Source organism: Gobius niger (assembly GCF_951799975.1).
Source record: "Gobius niger genome assembly, chromosome: 2".
Classification (NCBI taxonomy): Eukaryota; Metazoa; Chordata; class Actinopteri; order Gobiiformes; family Gobiidae; genus Gobius; species Gobius niger.
The window spans coordinates 15,521,444-15,548,660 of record NC_136853.1 but is presented as its reverse complement, the minus strand read 5'-3'; the positions used below and the strand labels follow the sequence as shown (position 1 = coordinate 15,548,660).

The 27,217-nt window shown below is 41.2% G+C and overlaps 1 protein-coding gene across 1 annotated transcript in view; it reads right to left on the bottom strand.

The window, feature by feature from the left end:
* Positions 1 to 27,217, bottom strand: part of LOC306982739 (transmembrane protein 132C-like) — a 180,473-nt gene that overhangs the window by 123,254 nt on the left and 30,002 nt on the right. Inside the window, exon 3 of the mRNA XM_079582565.1 lies at positions 18,126 to 19,050. Coding sequence (XP_079438691.1) covers positions 18,126 to 19,050 — 925 coding nt within the window. The remainder of the gene's footprint in view (positions 1 to 18,125; positions 19,051 to 27,217) is intronic.

Genomic DNA, 27,217 nt, shown 5'->3' with positions numbered 1-27,217 from the left:
TGACATGAAATGACACAGAAGGGAACTCATATTCAATTACACTATTGCAGCATTGCAATAGGAAAACGGATAAAGACAAGTCCTTGGGTGCAAATAGGTCTTGAATACAGAGGAAGGTGGGATGACAAAGTATGAATGCAAAAGGCATGAGGTAAAAAGGCTTGAAAGAGGGTCAGATAATGTTTGCATCTTAGAGCCATAATTAGAGCCCATTTGAACTACACAAGAAGCCGATCGATGTGGGCTTTTCTAAGGCAGATGCCGATATTTTGGCATGTTAATTGGCCGATGCCGATATGCTCGGCTGATATTTTTGACCAATTTTTCAAAATGTCTTGTCTATAATCCTGTAAAAACAAATACTTGGCCACTCCAGCGGTGTCTAATTTTATTTTGTGATCCAATCATAGTTTCTGTCCCAGCTTTGATTAGTTGTTGTTAGCATTAGCATATTGTTACTAGCCTTTGCGCTGCGATCAAAAATACAATAGTGGAGGTTAAAACTAACTCAGCAATTGAATTCTCCAGATCCATGCAGCATGTCCATATTGACGGAGGTTTAGTGAACCAAACTTGTAGCGAACATATTTTCATTGGCCTAGGGAGTTGTGGGAGGACTTGTTTTAAAGTCCTGACTGCTCTTTCCAATGCAAAAACGTGAAGTCTCCATTTTCGGTCCCATCATTTTGCCGCCGGTTTGGCCGATAGTGTAAAATCCCCAAATATCGGCCCTATATATCGGCTGGCCAATATATCGGTTGGCCTTTATACAGAAGCCTCACACTGTTGGCTGTAGCCGGTTAAAAACAGGACTAAACCAGGTCATTATTTAGGGGCTATGTCTAAAATAGGACAATTACGTTCATGCCAAAGCCTCTAAACTGGTATGCGGTGAATATAAATCGAAAAAAAATTCCAAGTACACAGAGAATTGAGATTTAAGTTACTCTCTATCCATTGGCACAAATGAATGAATGACACTGTCCCATTATGACCCTCCTGCCCTCACTCCCAAAGCAAACCAGCACTGTGGATGTAGCATTTTCTCTTGTCGATACAAGGATCCCACGGAGGCTCTGCAGAGGAGGAGGAATCTGTGCTATGGATCGAGAGCGTTTGTGCATAACACCCTCTTTCAAATAGATTTCCGTGTAATAAGTTGCAAACTACACTACAGTGCCACCACCAAAAACAAAACACTCATGTCCGTCAACCTTTTTTTATCTCACCCTTTTTCCGTGCAACTTAGATATTATTTCCTCCACCTTTTTCTTTGTCAGCCTAATGCGGCCGCTGTGCTGGACGTGGACAACTTAGCTCTGAAACATCACATCGCACAATCAAGCGCTGGCTCCATCTCTGAACATATGGATAAACACATGCCTCGCCCTCTAAAGCAACATCTACACACAGACGTACACAAGGCTCAGCGCAGATCAAGGCTTAGGCGCTCACAGTGTTGCTGTTACCCCGCAGGACCATAGAGAGGCTTGCATCCAAAGAAGCGGCTTATATCTGAGATCAATGGCTGGCCTCCCGAATAGCCTCAGCCAAACTGACCAGCAGCGCAGTGCCAAGAGCCAAGCTAAAGGCACAGCTCCAAGCGGCGAGCTGAATGTTGTATCAACCTAATGATTCTCCCCAAACCCTTCGGTGTGATGGAGTGAAAGTCTTCGCTCCGTAGTCACACACATCAACCCGGAGCTGCACGCTTTCGTTAAAGGATTTAAATGAAGTTAGAGTGGATTGAATTTAAAGTGGTAAAAAAAAAACCGTCATGTTCTGTTCAAATCGGAAAAGAGAACATGCAAGGACCACTGCGCACAAAGGAACCACTTGGACCAAGAATCAGTTCTTTGTTGTCAGGAAAAAGAGAATTCTTTTATAACATAGTGTATATTGAGTTCACCCCTGAATGAAAGGCGCTTGTGACGGAAAAAATCTATAATAATATATAATTTGTCTCGGCTGAAATGCCACTTAAAACACATTTTCATATCTACTCCAAATGCATTATGCTTCCTGGCAACACATCAGGTCTTTTTTGAGCTGTAAAGGAGGTGGAGTTTGGGCCAAAGTGTCTGCACAGAACAGATGTTTTTCCAGTCTCGCTTCCTCAGTGCTTTAGTCCAAGCACATCTGATGGAGACGTGATGCCTCAGTACAGCTGTCAGATAAAGGGCAGGAGCGGGGCTTTGTGCACAGCTGTGGGTTTGACTCCACTTTTCTAAACAGCACCATATTCTCTGCATTCTTATCAGTACATTATGTGCACAAATTATGGTGGGAAATTTCATTGATGAATGCCAAAAACCTAAGGAAAAGGATACCTCTGGTTGTAAAGATCAATGTCTAATCTCATCATCTTATCTCTTAGTTATAGCCAGAGGTCTCCACACACCATTATGATTTTTTTTCCCCAGTGAGGAATTAAGGCTGAATAACTTCCTGTTTCATGTTCAAGATTGACTTTATCATTACATTCTATAACTTTAAAAAGCACAGGCAAATTGAAGAACTCTGTGTGTTTTAGGGATGTTGAAATAAGCTTGTTCACTCCTTTTGTGCCTTGAGTTGTCATTAATATATGCATGACTTTGACTCTGCATTACAGCTGTCAAGCCAGTGCGATCAAACTAATCAAAGTAAATCCTTCAGAGAGACACCAAGGATAAGAGAGTGATCAGAAAGCCGGCCTTGTCTGGGAGTTGCGCACAAACTTAAATCGACGCATCGCAATTTTGCCATCAGAGCCACCTTGTAAGACCCTTGTCTTTAAAGAGCTCCCAGAAAACAAATATCTTCTTAAAGGATCTATGTCATGCTATTTTAGACCTTCCAAAGTCAACTACAGGAACATTTGTGTTTTTATAAAGAAATATGTCTTGTTTTCTTTCAACCCGTTTGAGACACTCAGCACGCCTCTCTCCATTAGATTTTTGAATTTCTTATTCTGGTGCATCATAAAACAGGCGAAAGATTATCTTAACCCCTTAACGCCTGAACTAATTTCCCATTATATGAAAAAAAATATTATCAGTGTTTTTGCTTTCAAGCTGATGCTAAATTAAGTGGAGATTGTAAATTTTTATGTCGCACATAGTATAGATATAGTTTTAGGTATGTTGCCAATCGGCAACAACAGGCATAAATGCAATTTTGGGTATGTTGTAATTCGGCAACAACAGGCAAAAGTTGTAAATGTATTAAAATGACAAAATGTGTTTATTCACAATTATTACAAATGTAAATGCACTGCAAGATACACTGAACACTTGTGTATTCAGGTTAGGATATTAGAACAGTAAACAGAGCTAACGCTTTTCACTAAATTCTTGCAAAGTGTTGATTTTGAGCAGCTGATGCGGTCCTGCAGCAGCAGCACTGGTAACAGGAAGGGCATCAGGATGTTCAGTAACATCTTCATTACTGCTGTTCCTGTCATCAGTGCTTTCCCTGCTGCTGCTGCTGCTTCATCACCTGATGTAGGGAGGTGAAAAAAAAACACTTTATAAAGGTGCAGACAATTTATCTACAAAATATCTACAATTTTTATGACTAATTATTAGATTTTGCTCCCTTTCCTGAGGTTTTATAATACATTGTACATCAGATACCTCTATGTACCATTACTTATTTGCAAATTATATTATAATTGCACATTATTTTCGGACGTGGAACTCTTGTTTGTGGTCCAGTAGGTCCACCTTGTGGTTGCTTTGCATACAACACCAACGGTTTCATTTTGTTCTGTGTAAAAAGAGGGATAACTTTTTTTTTTATATCCTTGTATGTTATTGTTACAATGATTATAGAATTTCACTAAAATGGCATGTTCTAAAAAACGTTTTAGCACTGTAATACATCTAAATCCTACTAAAATGCAGTCACTGTGGCCACCAGATGGAGCTACTGCAGTTTTCCTTTATGGCCTGATGTTGCCGATTTACAACGTACCTAAATCTTCAAATAACAAAAAAAAAAATCCATCACACGAAGTTCATTCCAATCAATTATCTAAAGATGGAAACAAGGAGCTGCTACATAATTTTATTTTAGCACAACTCAATTTACATTTGAAGATTTCATCAAAGTTGCTGCCTCGATTTGCAGAAATACTATTTCCGCTAAATAGCTACCATGACCCGCTTGTGGTTCCTTCTCTGACCGGTCCTACGAGAAACTAGTGCTTGCAAAACGTTCCTAGGTACGGCATGGATGTGCGCAAACAGGTATCAAGGGAAAACGTGCGTTATTTTAGCCACAGTCTGGCAAGAAGAGGTATGTTGCCGATTTACGCCAATCGGCGTTAGCAGGAATGTTGCAGAGCCAGTTTGTCACCGGACACTCTCACCACACGCAGTTTGTATTCAGCCCCAAACATTCACACCTTTTCCGCTCTGCCGCTTTCGTTGATCGAAAGGTGAACACCTGAGCATGTTAACCACATACTCTCAGACGTACAACCTCACACAAGGTTGATTAAATATATCCTACTTCACATTGAGCACAAGGCATTACAGCCCATACATCCTGTAGGCTCCAAATAACTATTTCATTTTAGAATTCTACCCCGTAGTGGTAGAATTAGGCCTATGTGTCATAGGACATTTTAATATGGCATATCTGTTTCATCAATTTCAACTGATCTGTTTGCACAAAAATGTTAAATGTTACTTGGTCAGATGTAACAGACAACTTCTTGTTTATATTAGATCGCTAATATGGTTGAAGCTTTGCTCCAATGAGAGAAAACTTGTAATTCTGACACTTCTGAAGATGACGACCGCATAGAACAATGAAATACACTTAGTAAAGGTAATAAAATGTGTCTTACAAAAAGAAGAAGATCAATTACAATCCTTTGACCACGTAAACAATACTGTATTTGAGATCAGTGGGTGGCATGTCATGTATGATTGACATTCCATGAATTTTACCAAAGATGTAAAAAGGTAATCAATGCAGTTAATCAAATTTAAAACACAGTATAAACTGGACCTAAATCTTTTAAAATTGTGATTCCATTTCACTTATGTGAGCCAAGTGAGACTTTTATAATCTCACACACTCGAGCTGGTCCTTGAGGAACTGCCCGGAGTGTAAGCCAGATTTTAATGTACGCACTGTAGCTGGAAGTCACTGTCTTGCACATAATCATGAGCCATGTCTTGTAAAGTAAGATAAGATAAGATAAGATAAGATGATACTTTATTGATCTCACAGATGGAGAAATTGCATTCGATGAGAGAGCATCCGGCAGCAGCACCCATTCAGTGCGCACCACTCTTTAAAAAAAAAAAAAAATGGGCACAGATTACAGCTAGCTTTGTCTTTTATCATGCACATATCTGACATGAAATATAAAAAAATCCTCAAATTTACATTCTAATGAGTACTTTATCATTTTAGCATCTGAAGCTTGTTTAAAACGGAGCATCTGCATATCTATGACAACAACAGCGACAGCTACAGGCATCTGTTCAGGATTTAATATTGACTGTGTTTCTCACATTTTATATTCTCTGTTATCATGTTATAGAGGAAAAATATTTGTATTCAATATGTGTTTGATAGTGTTTGCTTGCAAGAAGTTTAAAAAAAAAAAAAGAGTCATGATGGCCTCTCTAAACAGTACATTGTAAAGTAGATGAGATGGATGTCCATCTGCCACCAAAGTCTTCTACAAACAGCTTATCTGTGGCTTTATAGATTGCTATTATCTTGTTTATGTTGTACACACATCAAAAAAAGAAAAAAAGACTTTGGTAATTGGCATGAACAAACGAGGAGCGTCTGCGTGTGCTGTGCGTGGAGCACGGTGGAGTGAGAGGAAGGGGATGACGCTTTAATAGTGCGGAGGCGCTTCACTGTCATGGTGATATAAACGCTGATATTCTCTTATATATTTATTTATTTATTCATCTAAATTTGCTTTGTGGTTTCAGTACTTCAGTTGACATGAAAGTCTAAAAAATATATTTTAATTAGCTGCTTTGAGCTATGCACTCCTTGACCAAAACATGTATTTAATATTTTATCTTGACATAAACATGCATGTGCAAAGTGTTAAAAGATAGTGCAGTACTGGAATCTGCTGTTTCCAGTGTGCAGAAGAATTCCAAAGCCTACAGCATACGCTACGCTTTGATACAATATTGGCGTGCTAATAAGCTGTCTTACATGGAGCTATCGAAGCAGGTGTAAACCACCTAGCCCACGAGGGGCACTGGTCCTACAGCGGTGCAGATAAGAAGCGCAGTGTTCTCTCTTGGGATTCCCTGATCTACTGCTGCCCTTATAAAAGCCCGCATGACGTTCACAAGTTCAAAGCAGCGGCTCGAGATACCACTGCAACCTCCAACCCCGTCCACTGTTCACGCCTTCAAGGCAAGTGTCACTCTCAGCGATACAGTGCGTTTCTTATGACCCTCACCCAAGCTCCCAGCTGTCCCACATGTCTTTGCTCAAGCACATGGACACACACAAAAAGGCAGATAAGACAGTGGCAGGCCATCATATTTTCACAATCCAATATTCAATAAATACATCAAATTTGACACATGTTCAAAAGAGAAATGAAGGAAAGATCTAAGCGACTTGCTGTTGGCGGTGGGTGATTGCCTTCTTTGTGACTGGGCCCGAAAGTGTCACATCAACAGCGGCTCCCCAGGCTCCAATCAGTAATAACTTATTAATGAGCAAGTGACGGACTTTTCAAAGTAAACAGTGGTGAGGAGGCCAGCTGGACACAAATAAAACAATGCACACAAGACCAGCTGTGGCCACAGAATCCGCAAACTTGGAACAAACATGGATTCAACCTTGATAGCAGGCATCTGGAGAAGTTGTCTTTTTTATTTGAACCTGTACCTCCCTGAACAACATTGTACATCAAAACACCAAATGCAATTTATTTTCAATTGTAACTGTATAATTATCAACCAGGGACTGGAGATGAAAATTAACACTTGCGAATTGAATTGCAATGTCACTGTCAAACGACTAAATACATATTTCAATCATTGTTTCAGACATGCATATTGGTTGATTAGGCCTTTTTTTTGGCTTCCAAAATTACATTAAAGCAGTACTAAGTAACTTGTTGACCTTAATAAATCCTTTTCGTAGTCCCTGTGGGGGACTACGAAGTGTTTATGGGATGATTGGAGAGTCTTTCATCTCCCCCTGGTGTCTCTGGCCAGAAAACCATGTTTGCAACTTGACTGCCACCGGACCGGAGCCACCAATACACACTAATGGAATCACGAAGCAGAAGCTAACAGGCTAACGGGCAAAGCTAACTGCGGGCTAACGTCACTTTAAACAGTATTTACAGCCAAGTTTGAGTGAAAAAAATTATTTCCATTGTATAATTGGATGTACAAATATCCCTCTCTCCCTTCGCCTTTCGTGTCAGCGTAGATTTACTCTCCAAGACAATTAATAATTTAAAAAATCGTAACTTGCTACGACACCTGCAGTTGCGCTTATGGCCTCTAGGGGCAAGAGTTACTTGGTACTGCTTTAAATTCAGTCTAGACTCATTAGTTTGAATAAAACATCATAACTCCAGTTTGCTTTAAGAATACAAACATACAATTATTGACGGTTTGTTTGTTCTTTGCTGTTACTGTTGCTGTGCTCTAGTTTTCTCCCTAATCTTCTCCCATTAACCCAAACAGTGCACAAACCACTAATCCACCAACTGCAGATCCCAGCAGCTTATGAGGATCCCTGGGCACACTTCTGCGGTTGCCCACTGCTCCTGCATTACCTCAGAGTCAAATGGAAGGAACATATTTCCCATTGGGGCCAATAAGTCTTCCTTTACCTTCCATAAGCCTATCTTTGATGTTTCCATTTGCATGATCATTAACATGCATACTGTACATTCGGGTGTGAGTTCAAGAGAGAGTCAGTCAGTCAGTTGTTATGGCTCAAATATATGTTGAAAAAAACAACATTGTTTCATCACATGCGCACCACACCGACTTTTGTTTCAGCTACATTTGACTGAGTGTTGTCACATTTAGAGAACCGTCTGTGAGCAAAAAACAAACAAAAAGAAAGGTTAGCAAACATAGAAGGATCAGTTGGGTATGTGGGGCAGAGCTGCTGATAAAAGACATGAAAAAGTACAGATAACTACAGGAATGAAAATGGAAAAGAGACGTACCTATCGGGGGGGTGACCTTTTGCAAGACTGAATCACTGAGGAGCGTAGACAAGATAAGGCCAACGCGCAGAGGAGAACATCTTTAGTCCGCCCTTTTCTCTGAAGGATATTTCATCTAACAGTGGCAAATAAAATAGCCAGAGTGTGAGCTGTGCCGGGATCAACACTTCCCTTTGCAGAGGGAGACTCTGCACCATTAAGAATCTAAAACGCCATGGTTGTGATGAACATGTGTTGGCATAGTGTTCACTGCAGTGTTATAAAAGAGAAAAATATGTCTTTTCTTATCACTCGGTAGTATTCAGGTAATCAAAAATAGAAAAGAAAAGAAAAGAAAAGAAAAGAAAAGAAAAGAAAAGAAAAGAAAAGAAAAGAAAAGAAAAGAAAAGAAAAGAAAAGAAAAGAAAAGAAAAGAAAAGAAAAGAAAAAAAATATATTTAAAAAGCTACAGTGGCAAGTAAAAGTGAGTAGACTATTTGGACTAAATTGGTCATAAATGTGGTCTGATCTTTATTTTTTTTTAAACACAGGAATGATTGAACAGTGTCTGCTTAAACTAATACCACCCAAACATTTACATTTTATCATATTTTTTTTCCGCCAAAACATGTAAACATTCACAGGAGAGCGGGGAATAAGTAAGTACACCCCTTGAATCTTGCTGAACTGCAGCAGTTTTGTAAAGAGGAATGATCCAAGATTCATCCTGATAATTGTGAGCGTCTAATCTGCAACTACGGAAAAGCAGTTACTGCTGTAAAAGAAGGATCAGCCAGATATTTGGTACAGGGGTGTACTTACTTATTCCACGCTGTTGTGAATGTTTCAAGTCTTAAAATATCTTGATAAACTTGTGAATTAATTTTTCTATTGATGAAAGCAGGTTGTCCAGGCCCTGAGGTAACAAAACAGCCCCACACCATGATTCTCCTGAACCAAACTTCACAGTGAGGATAGGGTTTTGATGTTTTCTCCATATACTGTATGACGTTGTGTGTTTCTCCCAAAAAAATGTGTGGGGCTGTTTTGTTGCCTCAAGGCCTGGACAACCTGCTTTCATCAATAGAACAATTAATTCACAAGTTTATCAAGAAATTTTGAAGAAAGACCTGAGACATTCACAACTGTGTGGAATAAGTAAGTGAACCCCTGTATTAAATATCTGTCTGACTCTTCTTTTGCAGCAATAACTGCTTTCCTGTAGTTGCAGATTAGACGCTCGCAAAGATCAGGATGAATCTTGGACGATTCCTCTTTACAAAACTGCTGCAGTTCATTGAGATTCAGGCGGTGTACTTACTTATTCCACGCTCTCCTGTGAATGTTTACATGTTATGGCCAAAAAAAATATGATAAAATGTAGATGTTTGGGTGGTATTACTGTTTAATCATTCCAGTGAATTTGATGAAGATCAGACCACATTTAGTGTACTTACTTCTTGACACTGTAAATGAAGGTATTCCTGGAAAACACAGTATAAAACAGCTAAAACTGCAGTGTTTTCTCTTAATTCTGAAAATTCTGAATTATACCGAAGAAAAAACCCAAATCAGTCTCACAAAATTAGAATATTTTGAGTAAATAGTGAATATTATGAGCTCTTTGTGTCCCACGTGAATTCTAAATGAAACAAAAACATTTGTAATGACTTTATAATGAATGAGTTTAATGTCTCTCCTTCTTACCAGTTCAGTGTAGCATACTGTCATGTAGCCGCTGTCAGACAGTACTCATTAAAGACATTGGGAAAGAAGATGGCTGTGCATTAAAACACTGTGTGTTTAACCATGTCATTGGAACTTAAGCACAAAGACAAACTGTGTTTGAGAATTATAAATAGAATACAGAATAAAATAACTCAAGACAGATCAAAACAAGTATTCCCCACCGTGTGAGAGCTTTCCCAAATAAATCCCGAGCAAGTAACATTGACTTTAATAGGCCACTGAGCTGTCACTGTATTTGCTGAAGGATAAAGTGACCAGAGCTTATTACTGTGAGGTTTTAGAGGACGCGGGGACAGATCTTGTGTCTGGCGCAAGGACTGTGCAAACTCTAACTCAATAGTTTTCTTCTGAGTAGGGCAGCTGTTGTTGTACCTGGGCCACTTGCGAGAGGGCGTCGCTTATAAAAAGAGAAGAGTTCATTTCCTCATTTACATCTCTCACAGGTCAAACTACAAACTTTATCAAGGCCAACGTAAGCTAAACAATGTTTGTGGAGAGAGAGAGAGAGAGAGAGAGAGAGAGAGAGAGAGAGAGGGAGAGAGAGAGAGAGAGAGAGAGAGATAGCCTATGCCGGTCCTGCTGTGGCGAGGGTCGGCACTCGCTTTGCCATAATCGCGACCAAAACAAACGCACGTGTTCGGAAGCTATGAAAATCTCAATAATCTTGTTCATCCGCAAAAATAAAATAAGCACAAAGAAATATTTTGAGATTCACATTTATTTGCTAAACTGCAACTTTCATGAAAGTCTGTCAGTTATTTTGGACATTTAGAACATATTAATTCCATTATAGAACTAAGTTTAAAGCGCAGCAATTTTGTTTCCCCCGCAACCCTTCAACGCCTCAGCCTCTCCTCCGGTGCTGCTTTGCTTTGTGAAGGAAAAAAAGGAGGAAAAAGACCTGACAGCTCCTGTAGATATTGGATTAAGCTGCATCAGAGCAGGTCAGCTCAGATGTTTGTCAGGTCACGATCTTTTTGTAAACGTCTGTCATAATGCTAAACTGTTAGCCGCTAACTGTAGCAGCGTCTTCATTTGCGATCTCTTGCTCACGTGTTTGTGTTGACATGGTGCGGGGGGGTATGTGGGGGTGAGGCGTATGTTGGGGGGGTGTGCTGTGAGGTGAGGGCACATGGTGGTGCATCTAGAGGAGCTTATTGGTAATGCAATGCAAACAGGATCGCTTAGACCAGCTTTAAAATACTCTTTTCTGAGATGCACCTGTAAATAAAGATTGAGCAAACTGTGTGAAAATGCACCAATACCTAAGAAACCCACGCTGCACTTTCTGGAATTGTACAAAATAATACTGTGGGCCGAATGTGCTCACGGTAAAACCCTCAGACTCAGATATTAGAAATTCATTTGTATTCACCAACAGCACGGCCCTCGGGGGGATCTTTGGAAATATGTCAGATTGTTTAGTCAAAATTACAATGCAGCTGGGGCAATTTATCTTTTGAAAAGCCTGTTAATTTGTTCAGGAGGAAACGGTGTTTTCATTTGCATGTTAAATAAGGACTAGCCGGAGAACGTTTTCCAACCTGTAACACCACCGCGCTCCGAGGCTAATGAGGCACGGAGCGCACAAATTACCCGTTCCACTGGGGAGCCTTTAGCATGACAAACACGCCGTGACTTCAGCTGGCACAGAGCACTGTCAACGTAGAGCGCGGCTGTATACGTCTCTGTGGTGAGACGAACGTACATGCATATTCATGAGAGTGTGCAGCGCATGTTTCTCTCCAGCAGATTAAAAGCCTGTAATTACATTCGAAATAATTATATTACATGAGATTAGATCAAATGCAGTCAATTAGACAATACCTTAACAAGAACAAGTAAGGCAATATGGCCAGTGTAATAGCTGTGAGGATAGGGCTGCTGGTTTTATGTGCAAAACTGCTGAACTGGCCAAATGTGCGGTTTGCCGGTGACATTTGGAAAGACATCTATTTATGTATGCATGACGTATTTTATGCTGATTGAGGAAAGTTTAAAAAAAAAGTAGGATTGCAGGATATTGCAGCTAGTGTTTTATATTTTTCACCTTTCTTTATATCAGTGAGAACAGAGGTTTTAGCCAGTGTTGATGGTGGTTATTCCCAGAGCTGCTCTCATGTGTTAGTCAGGCTGAAATGCTTCATGGGCCATTTGGAAACGCAAAATGAGCTGAGTTTGCCCAACCCTGAGAGTTTATTTACTGTGAACTGAACTTCCAGCTTTTGTCTAATAACTAGGGGTGTAACGGTTTAGCTATGTCATGTTTCGGTTCATGGTGCAGCGCTCACGGTTCGGTGCATCAGGGAGCAAGAACAATATGCAAAAATAAGTTGGTTTTCACATAAAATAGCCTTATGTTTATCATCAGGCAGTATTCATAATCTCAGAATACTGGTCTCTCTTGTAAATGAGACATTGAGTCTCAAGGGACGAACCTGTATAAAGAGAGGATAAATAAAAAGTAAATAAAATTGCCAATGCTTCCTCCTTTCAAAGCTGCTTTACAATAAAAATGTGGCCCCAGGGCTCATAATACAGAACAAAATAGAAAACACAATGCTCTAAAGTAAAAGAGAAAAAAGCAGCGCAGTTTAGACCATGTGCTCGTTAAAGAGACTCGATGCAAGTTGGTCATTTTATGCTCACTACTGCCACCTCAGGTCTTATGCGTAACTGCAGTTTCTATATTAAGCTCGTGCATGACGACACTTGGGACCTAGCCGGGTTTTACCAGACCCTCGTACTCATTGCGTTTTGTACAAGGGTCTGGAACTTCACAATTGAGCTCCATTATCAGGTGGGAGGGTGAACTCCTTTGAAACGATTGGATCTGATTTTCGCTAGCGTCTGGTCGTGAAGTATGTAATGCGCCCGAGTGAGTGAAGCAGCTCTTCATAACTCTTGGGGACATTCCTTGCGCATTCAAATGCTTCGATATTAATTTCTGGATATTTGGGAGCCAGCCGGACCGGATTGAAGGGCTTCCATTTCTTTCGCATCCGCCACCATTGCCAAACTACAACCAGCAAATCGGGGTAAATGCTCCCTCGCTCGCTGAATGGTAGGTTGAAATTTAACTGATGAAACGCAGCCACTGACAACAAACCTACACGTACATGTAGGGAAATGATAATTGACCGGAGGTTAATGGATGGCTAAGGCCAGGCTACTTTGGACCCGAAGCAACAATTTTTGAGAGACAGTGCAGGATTATAGAGGCAGTTGTGGTGAATAGGTCTGAGCTCATTTTACATATTAGGACATGGCTTTAAACTCTGTACAGTCCGTTTAAAGAAGAGTTTCAGTTTCACTTTCCATACACAGCAGCTAAAGCAGCACATTTGATGTGAGGCTCATATTATTTGGGCTGTTCCTGGACAATAGCTTGTACTTGTACTTTTTTGGAAACAAAGCTTTTTAGACAGAGTATGACCAAGATTGGATCTTACGCATTTGTCTGCCGATGTTCAGTGTACTGGATCTATCACCGCAGCCTGGCCATCATCAGCAGGAGAAGCCTTTACGAAGTCACACACATTTCATGTGTTTTCGGAGGATGTTTGCCTGCAGCCTTCAATTTAGCGGTGGTACACATGTGCTCTGTTTAGATGCTGCACACACACATGACATGTGCTTCAATACCAACAAATATAGATTAAAGCTTGAATCACTTTAGTGCAGTGTATATCGTCAGATTTTTGCACCACGGTTACACCCCAACTAATAACTAATAAAACTGACTATTACACAGAGTTGTAACTGGGTAGGCCATTGCTGCATTTCAACTTCAGAAACATTTTGGTCACCTCTGTGTAATTTAATTGCCATCCATTTTCCTTTTAGTAGTTGAATTTTATGACAAAGAAAATTCTGGACAATTTGCAATCGAGTAACATCTGTCCATATAACTGCTCATATTCTTGCACAAGGGCTGTATAAGGAGAGATAATGGGCGGGAGGGACTCCAGAGGAGATGAATATTTAATGACGCCTTAACTGCTGAGAGAAACAGCACCAGAGCTGCTTGTAAAGAAATCTAACTGTAAACACACCCACTCATGAATAGGCAAACATGAGCTGACGGAATGCAAACATTGACACAAACAGTGGCACGTTGCTGGCATTGGGCTCAGAACTCTTAAGGCTTGAGCACACACTTCACCTCTCTCAGCAGCAGCAGCGCTCATAACGGCGCCAACACGCCATCCTCACCAGGGATATTTGCAGCTCACAGGCTATTTTCAGTCAAGTTTTGTGACTATCAGCCCTGATTGGTTCTATGAGATAAATGAACAACACAACGACCGGGCTTGGTAAACCACCAATGGAGAAAGTATAGTATACTTTGAGATAATATTTTGGTAGATAGGTAGAAATACTAAACTTCTGAACATTTATGGTGCATTTTTGGAGTGAGGGGGAAAAAAGGTCAGAATAAAAAACAGTGCCTTTAAAGTTGCCACTTAAAACACATGCTGACAAATGTGATAAACACGCCATGTGAAGGCTAATACTTCATGGGAGTTCATCATCGCTGGAGTGAGAGAAAAAGCAATGAGGCCTTTTGGCAGATTTCCTGCTCACCCAGGGTTGACAAATTGCCAAGGCACTCTGTCACGGCTCTACTTTGAGGCTGCTAACTGTTTCATCTGCCATGATTTAGATCTGGGGCAGGAAAGTGGCCTGATGGAAGCGCACATTCCTTAAAGCTTCATTTGCATCCGGAGACATGCAGGGATAACAGTCAGTTTGAAAGGTAATTTGTATGTGACAACATTTGATAAATAAACGGAAACTTTGTTGCTCTTATGTGGAATCACCTATGATGACATCTTCCCTCAGACGAGCTGTTTTCAAGGTGAGCACATTAAACAATCTTCATAAAGTGCACAATGGCGTCATTTGGTGTTATGCTGCCATCCAAGCAGCTCCCAGGAGAGTGACAGACTGAAGAGCTTAGAGGATGCATCGTGTCATCCATTTCCCCTAAATTACTGCGAAGGTCTGAGCAGACAAACAAGTCACTCCTGTAAACCCTCCAGATGCTTTGGATGTGCCATGATTGTATAATCAAACCTCCTAACAATATTGTATATTCAACACATTTTCATAAACACCAAATACTGGAAAATACAACAACTCGTGTAAAGTTTCAGATAAATATTGCTCATTAAATTCTGTGTTTCATGCATTTCCACATACATGAGATACTGTATATAATGTCCTTTTTTCTTTTAAACTTGGAAAAATAGGCAAAATGAATGGTAATTTTAAATTTTTACTTTTGGAACCCGAGTAGGTTTTGAGGTGGGCGGGCACCTTTAAAGGGACTTTACGGAGTTTAAAAATGTTAAAGCTAAGTATTTTCATCCATCTACATGTTCCAGCCATGTCGTAATGCACATGTGTCAATTCTGTTTTGACAGCGCAGAAGCACGTACGAAGACGAGAGAGTGCAGATAAATGCAGTTTAAATCATTTGTTATATGTTTGTATAATATTCAAAACTAAACTGAGTGAGAGGCTCGGGTGGAGGAGACAGAGATGAGTTGCTGTTTTTAGACGATGGATATTTGCTAATTTGAAGTTATTTGTGTGGAAACGGCTACGAAAGACTTGGCAGACAAAAGACGGAGAAACTCAGATCCTTGAAAATTCCTTCAGTGAAACAGGTCGTGGAGATGGATGGAGCTGCACATACGATGTGCTTGTGCCGTGACATCGGTGAAAATAGCATCATGTCCGCGACAGACTTTACCGTGGGTCTGGAAGTGCAGGGCCACGTTACTGCAGTCCAACACTGGGGCTTGACGAGACGCATTTTTTTAGTTTTTTTTTATCACATTTGTTTTTTTTTATATGCCCTTTTAAGGTTTAAAGTTTTTATAGTTTATTATTTACGTTTTATGTTTCATGTTGCTCTGAAGAAAATTCCTACTTTGTGAACCTGTTCAATGTCAATAAAACCAATTCTGATTCTGTCGGATTATTAACGAGGAAAAGCTTTTAGTTTCTGCACATCTGGATGGTGAGGGAAATGTTTTATTTACTGCTACACAATCTTCGTAACCCCCCCCCCCCCCCCCCCCCCCCCCCCCATACCATGCTGAGAGAATGCATGTTCATGCAGGCCAAATCATTGTGTAGTATAAAAGTAAAGATGACTTACTTTCTGCTTTTCTATAGTACAGTTTATAATGTGTAATTTTCAGGAGAGAATGATCCCCCACACCCAAAAAGCCGACATTTAATTTAGCTTGTGCCACCTGGCCACCTGCTATTGGAAATTAAAACAAATATATTTCACCAAAATGTTGGTGGAAGCACAGATAGTCACCCTCGATATATTTTTGATGATCTGTTAATGTACCACAGTTTGCATGCCTGTAAAACAATCTTTATTCATGCATATTTTACATTGGGTTTACTGGGAGATAGAGCATTTATCCTGATTCTGACCTTTGAGCGCTGCGCACGCGCACTACGAGATTACGACTTTGCTTATTATATGAGGCCCGCGACCCGCCATGGGGGCTGAATTTTGGCCCTCGACCCGAACGACCACAACACCCATGTCCTAATGTGTAGAATGAGCCCAGACCTATTCACCACAGCTACCTCTAAAATCCTGCACTGTCACTCAGAAAATTGCTACTGCTATAAGACCTGAGGTGGCAGTAGTGAGCATAAAATGACCAACTTGAATAGAGTGTCTTTAAGCTCCATTAAGACCATAAATGTTAAACATGGCAGTCTTTGTCTGAACTTCAAATCCTTTATAAGAGAGACCTGTGTCCCATTTTTCTTTTTAATTTGCCACTTTAGAATCTCATAAAAGGCAGCGTAAACAGTCTAAATCCGGGGTGCCCATGCTGTTTTCGATCTGCCTATAGATTTCTCAAAAAGTTCCATGAGCAAGTTTTTGTATCTGGGTTGTTATTATTAATTTTAAATTAAAGCATTTTGAATTTACCTCTTCAATCAAATGTGATTATAATGTATAGTCCTGCATAATAAACCCAAGAATGAACATTATGATGACCAATTATTTGTGATAAAGCGGCTCGATGTTATATTCTGTCATCACCTATCATTAATGCAGCTGATTTTTTACCTGGACTAAATGTCAAAGATGGGTCATATTGCCCAAAATAATTAAATTGAGGCTTATTATCTCCTTATCTCTTGCTCATCAAAGATTACCTGAGTGCTTTTGGTGAGTAACGGGAGCTCCATGGTAACGCTCAGGGACAGGGTTTCAGACGTGAACAAAATAAGCTCATGAACAACAACAAACTACTTAAGGATAGAAACAGGTCATTGGACAACAGCACTCCCTTAAATGTGCGCGTGACAGTATCGCCGCCACAGCAACAGCTGGTCGCACGTACACGCGGCCAAAGGAGCGCATCCGAAATGCTGCCAGCGTTTTGCCGGTGACGGTCATTATTCGTTGTGTAGCTTGGGGGTCCCTCATGCTTGTGTGCCTTCCCGTGCGTAAACAGAATGTATCAGACGGTCGTTCTGTGTGTCAATCCAGGACCAAAAGCGCACGGACCAAATCACAGTTTTGCAGTGCAAGGATTCCGTGATCGACCCGGTTTGTGTGGGGCGACTACTGGTACCTCGCGAATGACGTGATGGGCACCCCTGGTCGACGAATAATCTGCTGCTGGACAGTATATTCAGTGCCATGGCAACACAGGGTGGACGAGAAGTCAGCAGCCCGACCCATGCCTCATCGCTGAAACCACACCAACGTCTTTTTTTCCTCCTTTGACCAACTGGTGATCATTCTGTTGAAACTGCTGCTTTCCAACACACTGTCAGGTCAAGACCATTATTATCAAGCACTACACAATCGCCCGGCAGCTTATATCCACAATGAGATACAACCCCAGCTCCAGACAGTCTCTTCAATTCAGCCAAAACAAACAGACACCATATCAAGATTAGTGTAGCATGGTCTAATTTGTTTTTTTTGTTTTGATTATAAAAGGATCTTGGCACAGGCATTTGAAAGGATGAGCAACCGAGAGCACAGATTTGGCACACCCACTTCAACTATTTTAAGGGAAGATTAATGGATATAATAGAGGGGGACATAAGTTAGTGTAAGAGAAAACGATACATGCAGAGTTTGATGGCATAGCATTGTCTACGGTGACTTAAAGGCCAATAGCCCATAGGAGCAGCTGATTGATAGAAATCTTACCTGAGGGTGAATATCTGCACTGAGGACAGAGTAGACAGGGCCAGAAAGGTGGAGACAGTCTCTCTCTGCCGGATGGGTTTGGAGGGTGACATGACCACAAAGTTATTGTCCAGTTTGAGTTCAGACAGAGGCTGAAACAGCTGAACAGAGCCGATGCGCTGCATGGGGGTATGGCCGGCGAAGTAGCCCATTGGCCGCGGCTGTTCAGTGTGAGAGGCACTCGTTCGTCTGCTATCCTCAGAGCTGCAGTCCCCACTTTCAGTCATTTGGACCATGTAGTAGAGCTCCACAGGCGTGCCCTGCGCCTGTACAGACATGCGCTGGCGGCCTGGCCTCACAGTGGGGGGGCTAAACCAGCTGGCCAAAGGCTCCAACTCTGCCACACACATACCCAGCTCCCCTTTGAGCTGACATGTCCCCCGCACCTCCTGAGTCTCGTGGAAGGCGAACATGCGCACACAGGGCAGTCTGTTGACGGTGCTGTAATCGTCCCAATTGCGACCAGCCACATAGAAGAGCACCTGCACTTTGGGCATGCTGGGGTGAATCCTCTCACTGATGATGTATGTGTGCACCTTCCAGTTAAAAGTAAACAGCGGATCAGCCTCAGAGGTCGGCCCTGCTGACAATGAGGTAAAGGTGCCACTATTGAAGGGACCTGGCAGCGTCTGCAGCATCTCCAGAGGGACAGGCTGCTGGACAGAGAACGGCCCATAGCTGGCATTGACGTAGGGCATGTGGCGCGCTTGGTGGATGAAGAAAGACTCTGTTCGAGCCTGCAGACTGGAATTCCTCATTAGGTCCTGGTTTGCCTCTTGCAGGAAGAAGGCTGACTCGGCATTGAGGATCCGATAGCTGACAGGCAGATAGATTGGCGTGGGACCGTACCTCTGCAGGCCATCCAAGAGAATTCTACAATCCACCACTGGAAGAGAAAACAAATGGAATCAGACAATTGTAGCCCTAAAACTGTTCAAATGAGAAAAATATGTTTATGGTTATGCATGAAGCTACTCAGAGCTATATGAGCCACATTCATTGTGTAAATCAAATCAAGAAAACCAGAGCTGGGTGTGAATTCAAGAGGAAAATTGGTATGAATTGGAGTAAATCACTCACAACCTGAACGAGCTATTCACATTTAACATATCGTTTGCATGCATTGCCCGCAACTGGCAGCAATTACATCTGCAGTTACCTCTAGCAGAGAATGTTAAATGGTTTGTCGGAGACATGACTTTCATAGGCAGCGGTTCTTACGGGAAAATAGTTCATCTCAATTCTGCACTTGCGTCTATTACTGATTAGCCCCCCTGCAGTGGTTCTTTTAGTAGTTCCTCTCAGAAAACCGTCTCTATGAATGTATGATACAGTAGAAACATGAGCACACTTATTCAAGGCTTGAATGTATAAAAGAGAATAATTAATCTAACTTACAAAAATGCTTAAAAAGAGATGGCAGTGTTATTACAGTAAAGACAATGTAGTCTGCGAAATGAAATGGTACATGGGAAAGACAAAAGAAAATCTGTGTTCTAATATTGAGCAGAACATTGTAAAACAGTGGCATTCGTTATAGTTTGTCTTCACTAGAGATGCACCGATCCAGCTTTTTTGCTAACGATACCAATACTGGGGTTTGAATATGTGCCAATATCCCATATTTACCATGACACCAAGAGACTTTCTCTAAAGTAGCTTTTTCTGTGTGAAAAATGTAATTGAAATGACTCTTTTCTCCATTTTAAGATCAATAAAGTAATATTTTATTGTCACGATGTTATAGATCAATTATATCTAAACTAATGGATGAACATTAAACAAGGATTACTGGACTTTTCTACACTAATTATCCTTGGGTATATTACATTAATTAAAAAAAATATAAATGCTTGGCTTCAGAAGTGGTTTTATTTTAGTTCATTAGGCTTCTTTAGGTATTTCTATCATAGTTTCTGACCCAGCCTTGATTTGTTTTCGTTTGCATTAGCATGCACCCACTAGCTTTAGCATGCTATTGGGTAGCGATCAAAAATACATTTGCGGAGGTTAAAGCGATTGAATTCTCCAGATCCTTAGCTTTAAAATGATATACAGCATATTCACTTAGATTTAGGTGGGAAAAGTTGTGTTTTTAAGGCGTTGAGAGCCATCACTGGTATCGGTTCAGTATCGGATATTTGTAGCCGATACCTAATATTGAAATTATTTCCAGTATCGGAAGAGCAGTGTACTGTGAATACTGTGAAAATGTTTACTGCTGGTTGTATTCACATATTCTTTGATCTAAGTGTCAACATACACGCAACACATCTTGTAAAAATGCAGAGACTTTCACCAAACTTTATATTTTAATTAAAAAATAATAATTCTAGAAACCCTGCACTCATTTGCATTCAAAAGGTCAGAGTATATAACAGTCAACGGATCGTAGACCACAAAACCCCCACAAAAAAACACATTACTTCCTAACCTTTTCTATTCCTCTATTGAAACCTCAGTGTGGTTTCAGTAGAAGTGGATGTGGACCGAACAGTGCTGATGCATTCCCCCCCCCCCAGGCTAAGCAAACCGAGACACGTCCCCTATTTTGCAAATGCCCCGCGCCACCGCCCACTCTCCGCCATCAAGCGCAGGATATTGGCGCTGATGGAGTGGCCCACGAGAGCCCATTGATTTCCTGTCCCGAACCCTTGGTGCTGTGTGAGATGTAGCGTGGCAGTGATTTGTGACAATCTATGATTTCAGAGGCTAGCAGAGAACGGAGTTGCCCTTTGAACACTGGACAAAGCAAACCCTTTACCAAAAGCACCTCTGGACAACTAAACGAAAACTGCTCTAGAGTATCAAAACAGAATATCACTAAAGAAACCTGCCGTCTTAGGGGAACTAATGGTAAATGGTCTCAATGTACATTGCTCTTTATTCAAAAGGCACTCAAAGCACTTTATATCAAGGAATTGCTCTTCCATTCACACTCTCATTCATGCACCAGCGTATGCAAACACTTCCTTAATACTTTTTTCTTTCAAACCTCTTGTTATTTCTACTTGTCAAGACACCATTACCGTCTGCTGCCACCTGATCTAATGGGGATCTAATGAATGGAACCAAGAGATAAAAGCCAATCAGCTTGAGTTCAATGTTTAAATGTCATAAATTGTTCCATTGTCACTCACTGTGAGAGAAAAACAACCGTATGACTTCTTGTTTTCCACGTTCACTCACAGCAAATCACCACGACGGCTGAAAATACATCTATAGGTGTATTTGACAAAAGTATGGGTACAAATGAAAGGTCAGTGAACTCCATTACAGAGTTTTCCTCACAACACAATCCTTTGTAAAGATGCCGTGAGTCGTGGATAAATGATGTATTGCAGATCTATATTGAAGTTGTTATACGTTTTATTGAGCTTGTGCAGATCTGTAAGTGTTGCCCAAACATAGTCAATCACATATTTACAGCTTCATTTCATTAAAAGTAAAACTGCATTCCCTTGGACAGAAATGCATTTTCTTTTTTGACTCCTCGGAAAGCTGAACTGTCTTTTTCATTACTTGAAAATCTATACTGTCTGTGAGCAGATGTATAGCCATCAGACTTCTTGAGAGTGGATGTACAAAAACATATTGTACAAGGCATGTCGCTAGATTCATTGAACTCATTGCAATAGAAATAAATAATTGCAGTTCTCACACACAATTGCAACCCTACCAGAAGCTCATTGTCCAGCACGTAATCTTTGGAGAATATGATCATCCGGCGTTCATAATTTCAGGTTAGCGGAAGTTGCGTATAGCCACATAGCGCAAACAAGGCAATTGTAGCCATTCACATTTTAATTCAAGGCCGGTAAATTGTAATAATTATAGAGTATTATATTGAACCGGTCACTGAATTCTGCTCTTTTTTTTACTTTGCTGTTGATGATGCAATTTCCGCTCATTAGAACAGATAAAGGTGTTCTTATCTCAGCCAAGCAGACAGAAATGAATATTCATCAATAATAAAAAGAGAAATTCCTTCATAAATAAATCAAATAAGTGAGTGGCAACAGCCTCTTCGTCCCCCCATGAGTCTCAATAACACATTCTCACCAGGAGCAGAGTATGGGCAGTGGGCACACATCTCTGACGACTGAGTTACTGCCTCTTCCGACACACAAGAGAAATTGGATCTAGCTCAAAGTGTAAAGTGTGAGGTTGATTATGAGAAATACTAAAGTCGCAGCCGTCACTGTCTGGGTCAGGTCGATGCAGTCCAAATCCGGCAGCGATATTGTATGTCACGAGGCCAGTGGGCTCTTAGTCGATGATGGATATAATACTGAGCGATCATTGGGGAGATTTGGCGTATTTCTCTCGAGGCCGTTATGACACACTGTCCTAGTTTTTCTTACCGTGACACAGTTGAAACTAAACACCTCATTACAGAGAGGGGAAACGCTGTAATTTGTACCTTCGGATTTAGAATATGGCTCTCTCCGTGACACAGATGGGTTGTAAATAGAGAGGCGAAGCCCATTTTATGATTTGCTGCTTTGACTTGCCCTTGGATTTCATGTCTGCAGCTACTGTACTAGTAAATCATGTCGCTCAGACTGTTTCGGCAAATGAAAAAAGGGAATGATTTGCGCGGATAAGTTAACCCATGTGGTAAATCCAACTCGTAAACTCGTCAGGGAGGATTTCTGAGCTTTGCCAACCTCGCAAGACACGGTCCGATGAGGGAGGTCACGTTCCAAACATGTGGCTGAATCCCTCATTAAAATGAGTTGATAAATTAACAACTTGATGCATGTAAAATCAGTCAAGGGAATTCATATTCTGGGGGAATATCTTTATGCAAGTCTTTCAACATGTGGCTTAAAATGCAATGCTAAAAATGGAATTGGAGCGTCTGTGTCCCGAAGACACTCTATTTCTGCAATCACATATCAGAGAAAGATTTAAACTGGAAAAACAAAGGACTCCTCTTAATCCTATGTAAGTGCACCCTCCACTGTTGGTTTAAAAAAGTGTAGTTGGCCAGTCTCTGCAAATACAGCAATCCAAATATGAGATACATATCTGGTTGTCCTGATTCACACAGACATATATCTTTTTGTAGCACAATAACCAGATGTGTCGTCAGAATTTAGAGCAGGGGTTCCCAAACTTTTCGGGCCGTGACCCCCAAAATCACAAGGCCCACAACTCAGGACCCCCCCCTGTAAAATGAAATGGAGCTAAACATTGGCTTAACTTGACTGAAATATAAAGTTTTCAATAGAATAGAATTTTATTGTCTCCCGAGGTAGAAATTAGTCTTTGGCTCACCAACACACAGAAATACAATTCCATCATATATTGTCATGGCAATGTGAAAACATGCAGCAACTTCCCTCTCTCTTGCAACAACTGCATTCTTTTTATGCCTTTTTGTGCGAACTGAATTTGTGGTTTCTGTGTTCCACATTGTTTTGCTGGATGATTGTGTACATCTTTGCCGTGTTTTTGTGAGATTTGTATTGTTGCAAAGAGTTCATAATAGTCCCGAAGAAAGCAGCTTTTTAAAAGTAAACAGGTAGCTTATCAGCTAAACCCAATTCAGACCTACACATTTCTTCTTCTGAGACATTGAAGAGGCACCAAGGGCCTCCACACCAGGAGCTACAGGAAACAAAAAAAGGACAAACAAGGAGGTATCCAGGTGAGACTCACAGCTAAGCCACACATGCCTTCAATTGTTCTGGGTAATGGATGTTCACTGGAGTAGAAAACAGATTAACTGCTAAGCTCTTCCCAGAGGATGGTGAAAGACTGTTGTGGAGTGGAGGGAGCTGCGCAGGAGGAAGAGGAAAGAGGAGGTGGAGGAACTGATCAGTGCAGGACGCCACGTTCTGAAACAGGGACAAACCCAGGAGGTTCTGCGCTGTTTCAGGGGATCAGAGGAGACTGAAGGCAGCCAGCCAGGTTTCCTCCAGGTGCTACGGTTTCCCCGACCTCTTGGTCAGGTCGGACCACAAGGGCAGCGCCGCTGAGTCGCTGCGGCCCAGGACGAACACTATTTCGTTGTACGCTTGTACAAGGACAAATAAAGCACTTACTTCCCTTGTTTCATCACATACTGTATTTAAATCAGCTCACGATCCCCGCTTAAGAATCCCTTCAGCTCCCACTTTTGGAAGCACTGATTGAGAGGAGCATAACAACATTTTATTTTTGCCAACCTGACAACCCCCCCGGAGCGGCACGTTTCCTCTGTCTCTCTGCCCACACCATCCGCACAATTCATAAGACTAAACTCACTCAGTAGCCTGGCCAGGTTTTCTAATATTCCAGTATGATTTTCTGGTTTTGCAATATCGGACCAGCACTACAAAACTACTGTACATGAATGTAGATTATTGAGACATTTTATAGACATTTTATATGTCTTTAGTTATGGTGTCGACCATTTTAATTCTGGTCTGTCTGTGTTTCCTTTTGTTTTTGTGCATGTTGATTGCTGACATTTAGAAATGAATTATCTACTTGATAAAACACTATTACATCACTTGGCATTTCCGGTTCTTAAACATTTCATCAACGTGGGACCATGTGCGCTGTCTGTCTGCATCAGAGGTAACTTTTCACTTTTGGCCCAGAACAATGCACGACAAAGGGTATTTGGGGGATTGTGGAAGACTGGATATAAATGTCAGCTACAGCACAGTTGAAGAAAATGCCACTGGCAATGTCAAGAAGTTTAAAAACCTTATCAGGGTGTGTTTGATAAAGCCCGTCTTCTCAAAGGAAAATGAAAGGACCGTATTAAAAAACCACTGAGCAGAATAATGATTATACTTGTAAATCCCCTTTAAAGACTCAAGTTAGGCATCAATCATGTCATCATAATGTTTCTGAAATTATTTCTTGAGCAAATGTAGGACTTTGGTCTGCTGAACCATAGAAAAGACTGGTCTGAGGATGCAACATGTTCATGATCCTTTAGATCTGCAGTCCATTACTTTGTTGATATTGATTCAATGTCACCTCTGCATGTTCCTCCTAAATCCAGATGTTTTTGAGTAGCTTTAGAGGTTGTCCAAACAGCCCATGACTGTCTTGTAATACAACACAGTGGTTAGAGAAATGTCCTGGTGTCATGACAATACAAACAGAACTAAGTGGAGCACTAATCGCTGTAAGTGCCCATCTCATGCATTTGACGCCACAAGAGACCCGGGCCGGCACACGGGCCGCTCCCAGCCAGGGGTTAATCGGATCACAGAAAAGCAAAGCACACCTCATCGTTCATCACTAGGCAACACATTTATGCAGCGATCAATAGGTGGACTCATATTTTCCCCTTTCAGAGAAATGAAGGATAATGAAGTATTGTGACCCCAACTAGATGGATGAGGCCAGCACGAGTTCCAGGTACAAGCCATACATCTTTAGCCTGTGCTTCTTCACAACTTGAACCATTTTCATCTCTGGAAATTCAAATGGGTAGGTGCTTTAAAAATGGTCCCTGGCTGTTTTTTTTTTAATCAATAGATTCGATGAAACTTGGCATGAGTTATGAGCCGCAGACTTCTCATCCGTCTCTCAACAAGCACATGCCTTTATCAACAGTTTGAGAAAAGCCGTTAAAGTGCCATGACTCGGTGCGCTCCAGTGTGCGCTGACACGTCACATGGACACGCGTAAGAAGAAGTGATCATGGCATGCTGCGTTCTGGTGTGCGCTGGCCTGATCGCAGAGATTATTAATCATTCATTATGTGATTGAGACGTGAACTGTGAAACCTTTCATTTGTCAAAAATTAAAGAAGGTTTACTTCGCACATCTCCTTTGTTTTAAACAGGTGCGTAAGAGAAGGCATAAAGGCCAAATATAGAAAAGGAAAAATCTCTTGCACACTGTATACTTGCAACACCAGTGTTCTTTTATTAATGCAACGTTTCGGCCAGTGGCCTTCGTCAGGCAAAATGTTTTTTGTGAATGAGAAGCCATCCTTAAATAGGGTGTGGCCTGCTGCATCACAGGAAGCTGTCATAACGGCCTATGGCTAAACATAGGCAGCATCTTTATACAACATACATCCAATCACAGAAAAAACAAAGCCAGGATATAGTGAATAAAGCAGTCAAAAATACACATATATACATATATACAGTAACAATATATATATACAGTAAAAACATTTTAGTGGCACATGCAATACATATGGGAAATGGATATATAAGACAATTCAAAGATAGAGAAGATCTGCCTAAATATATGCAAAACAAGTTTTTACTATACAGTGTGCGAGAGATTTTTCCTTTTCAAACCTTTCATTTGTAAAAGATTATAACAAAAATGTTGCTATGTTGCGAACAAATGTGAAACTTGCTCCACTGAGTTATAAATGCAGAAAGTAATTACTTGATACAAGGTCTAAAACAATGCAGGGAATGAGCTGTTTGTAAGCTGTTGCTTGCTAAATGTTTTACACCACAGGCTACCGTCTGAATAAGACTCAAAGGAGGAGCTGTCAGTGCACAGTCCAAGTTCTCAGGAAAATGGCTCCTTTGTGTGGTCGAGGAATCTTTAAGGAGCTCTAATGGAAATCCAAATGATAAACTAGCAGTTTGGGCATTTTTTATTCCTGATGAGGGAAAAGTTGCAGCAGCCTCCAAACATTTCTGTGTCTGCATAAAGCACATTTTCTCCAGTCAGTCTGCAAGGCATTACGTCTCCCCGGTGGCGCACAGAGCAGCCGCACTTCGGCAGTTGTAGAGAGGAAAGAACTCAAAGCTTGCCGCCTTGAAGACACTTTGGGGACACAAATGGGCTTTTTATGACGCTCAAATTGTGTCCGTTGCCAGCGGGCCTGTTGTCGAGCATGGCGCGGTGCGGGGGAGGGAGGGGGTGAATGGCGAGGCAGGGAGTCACTAAAGAGTCCGTGGTTGTTTACAGGAGATGGACTAGAGACAAGAGCTTGAGGAAAAAAACTTGCCAAATGTGCTGAGGAGAGCAGGAAGGCAGTTTGAGGCCACCCACAGGAGGAAGCTGTGACCACAATTGGGCACTTTACACCGGTTTGATCAAGGCTTTGATAAGATCATGGAAAAGTG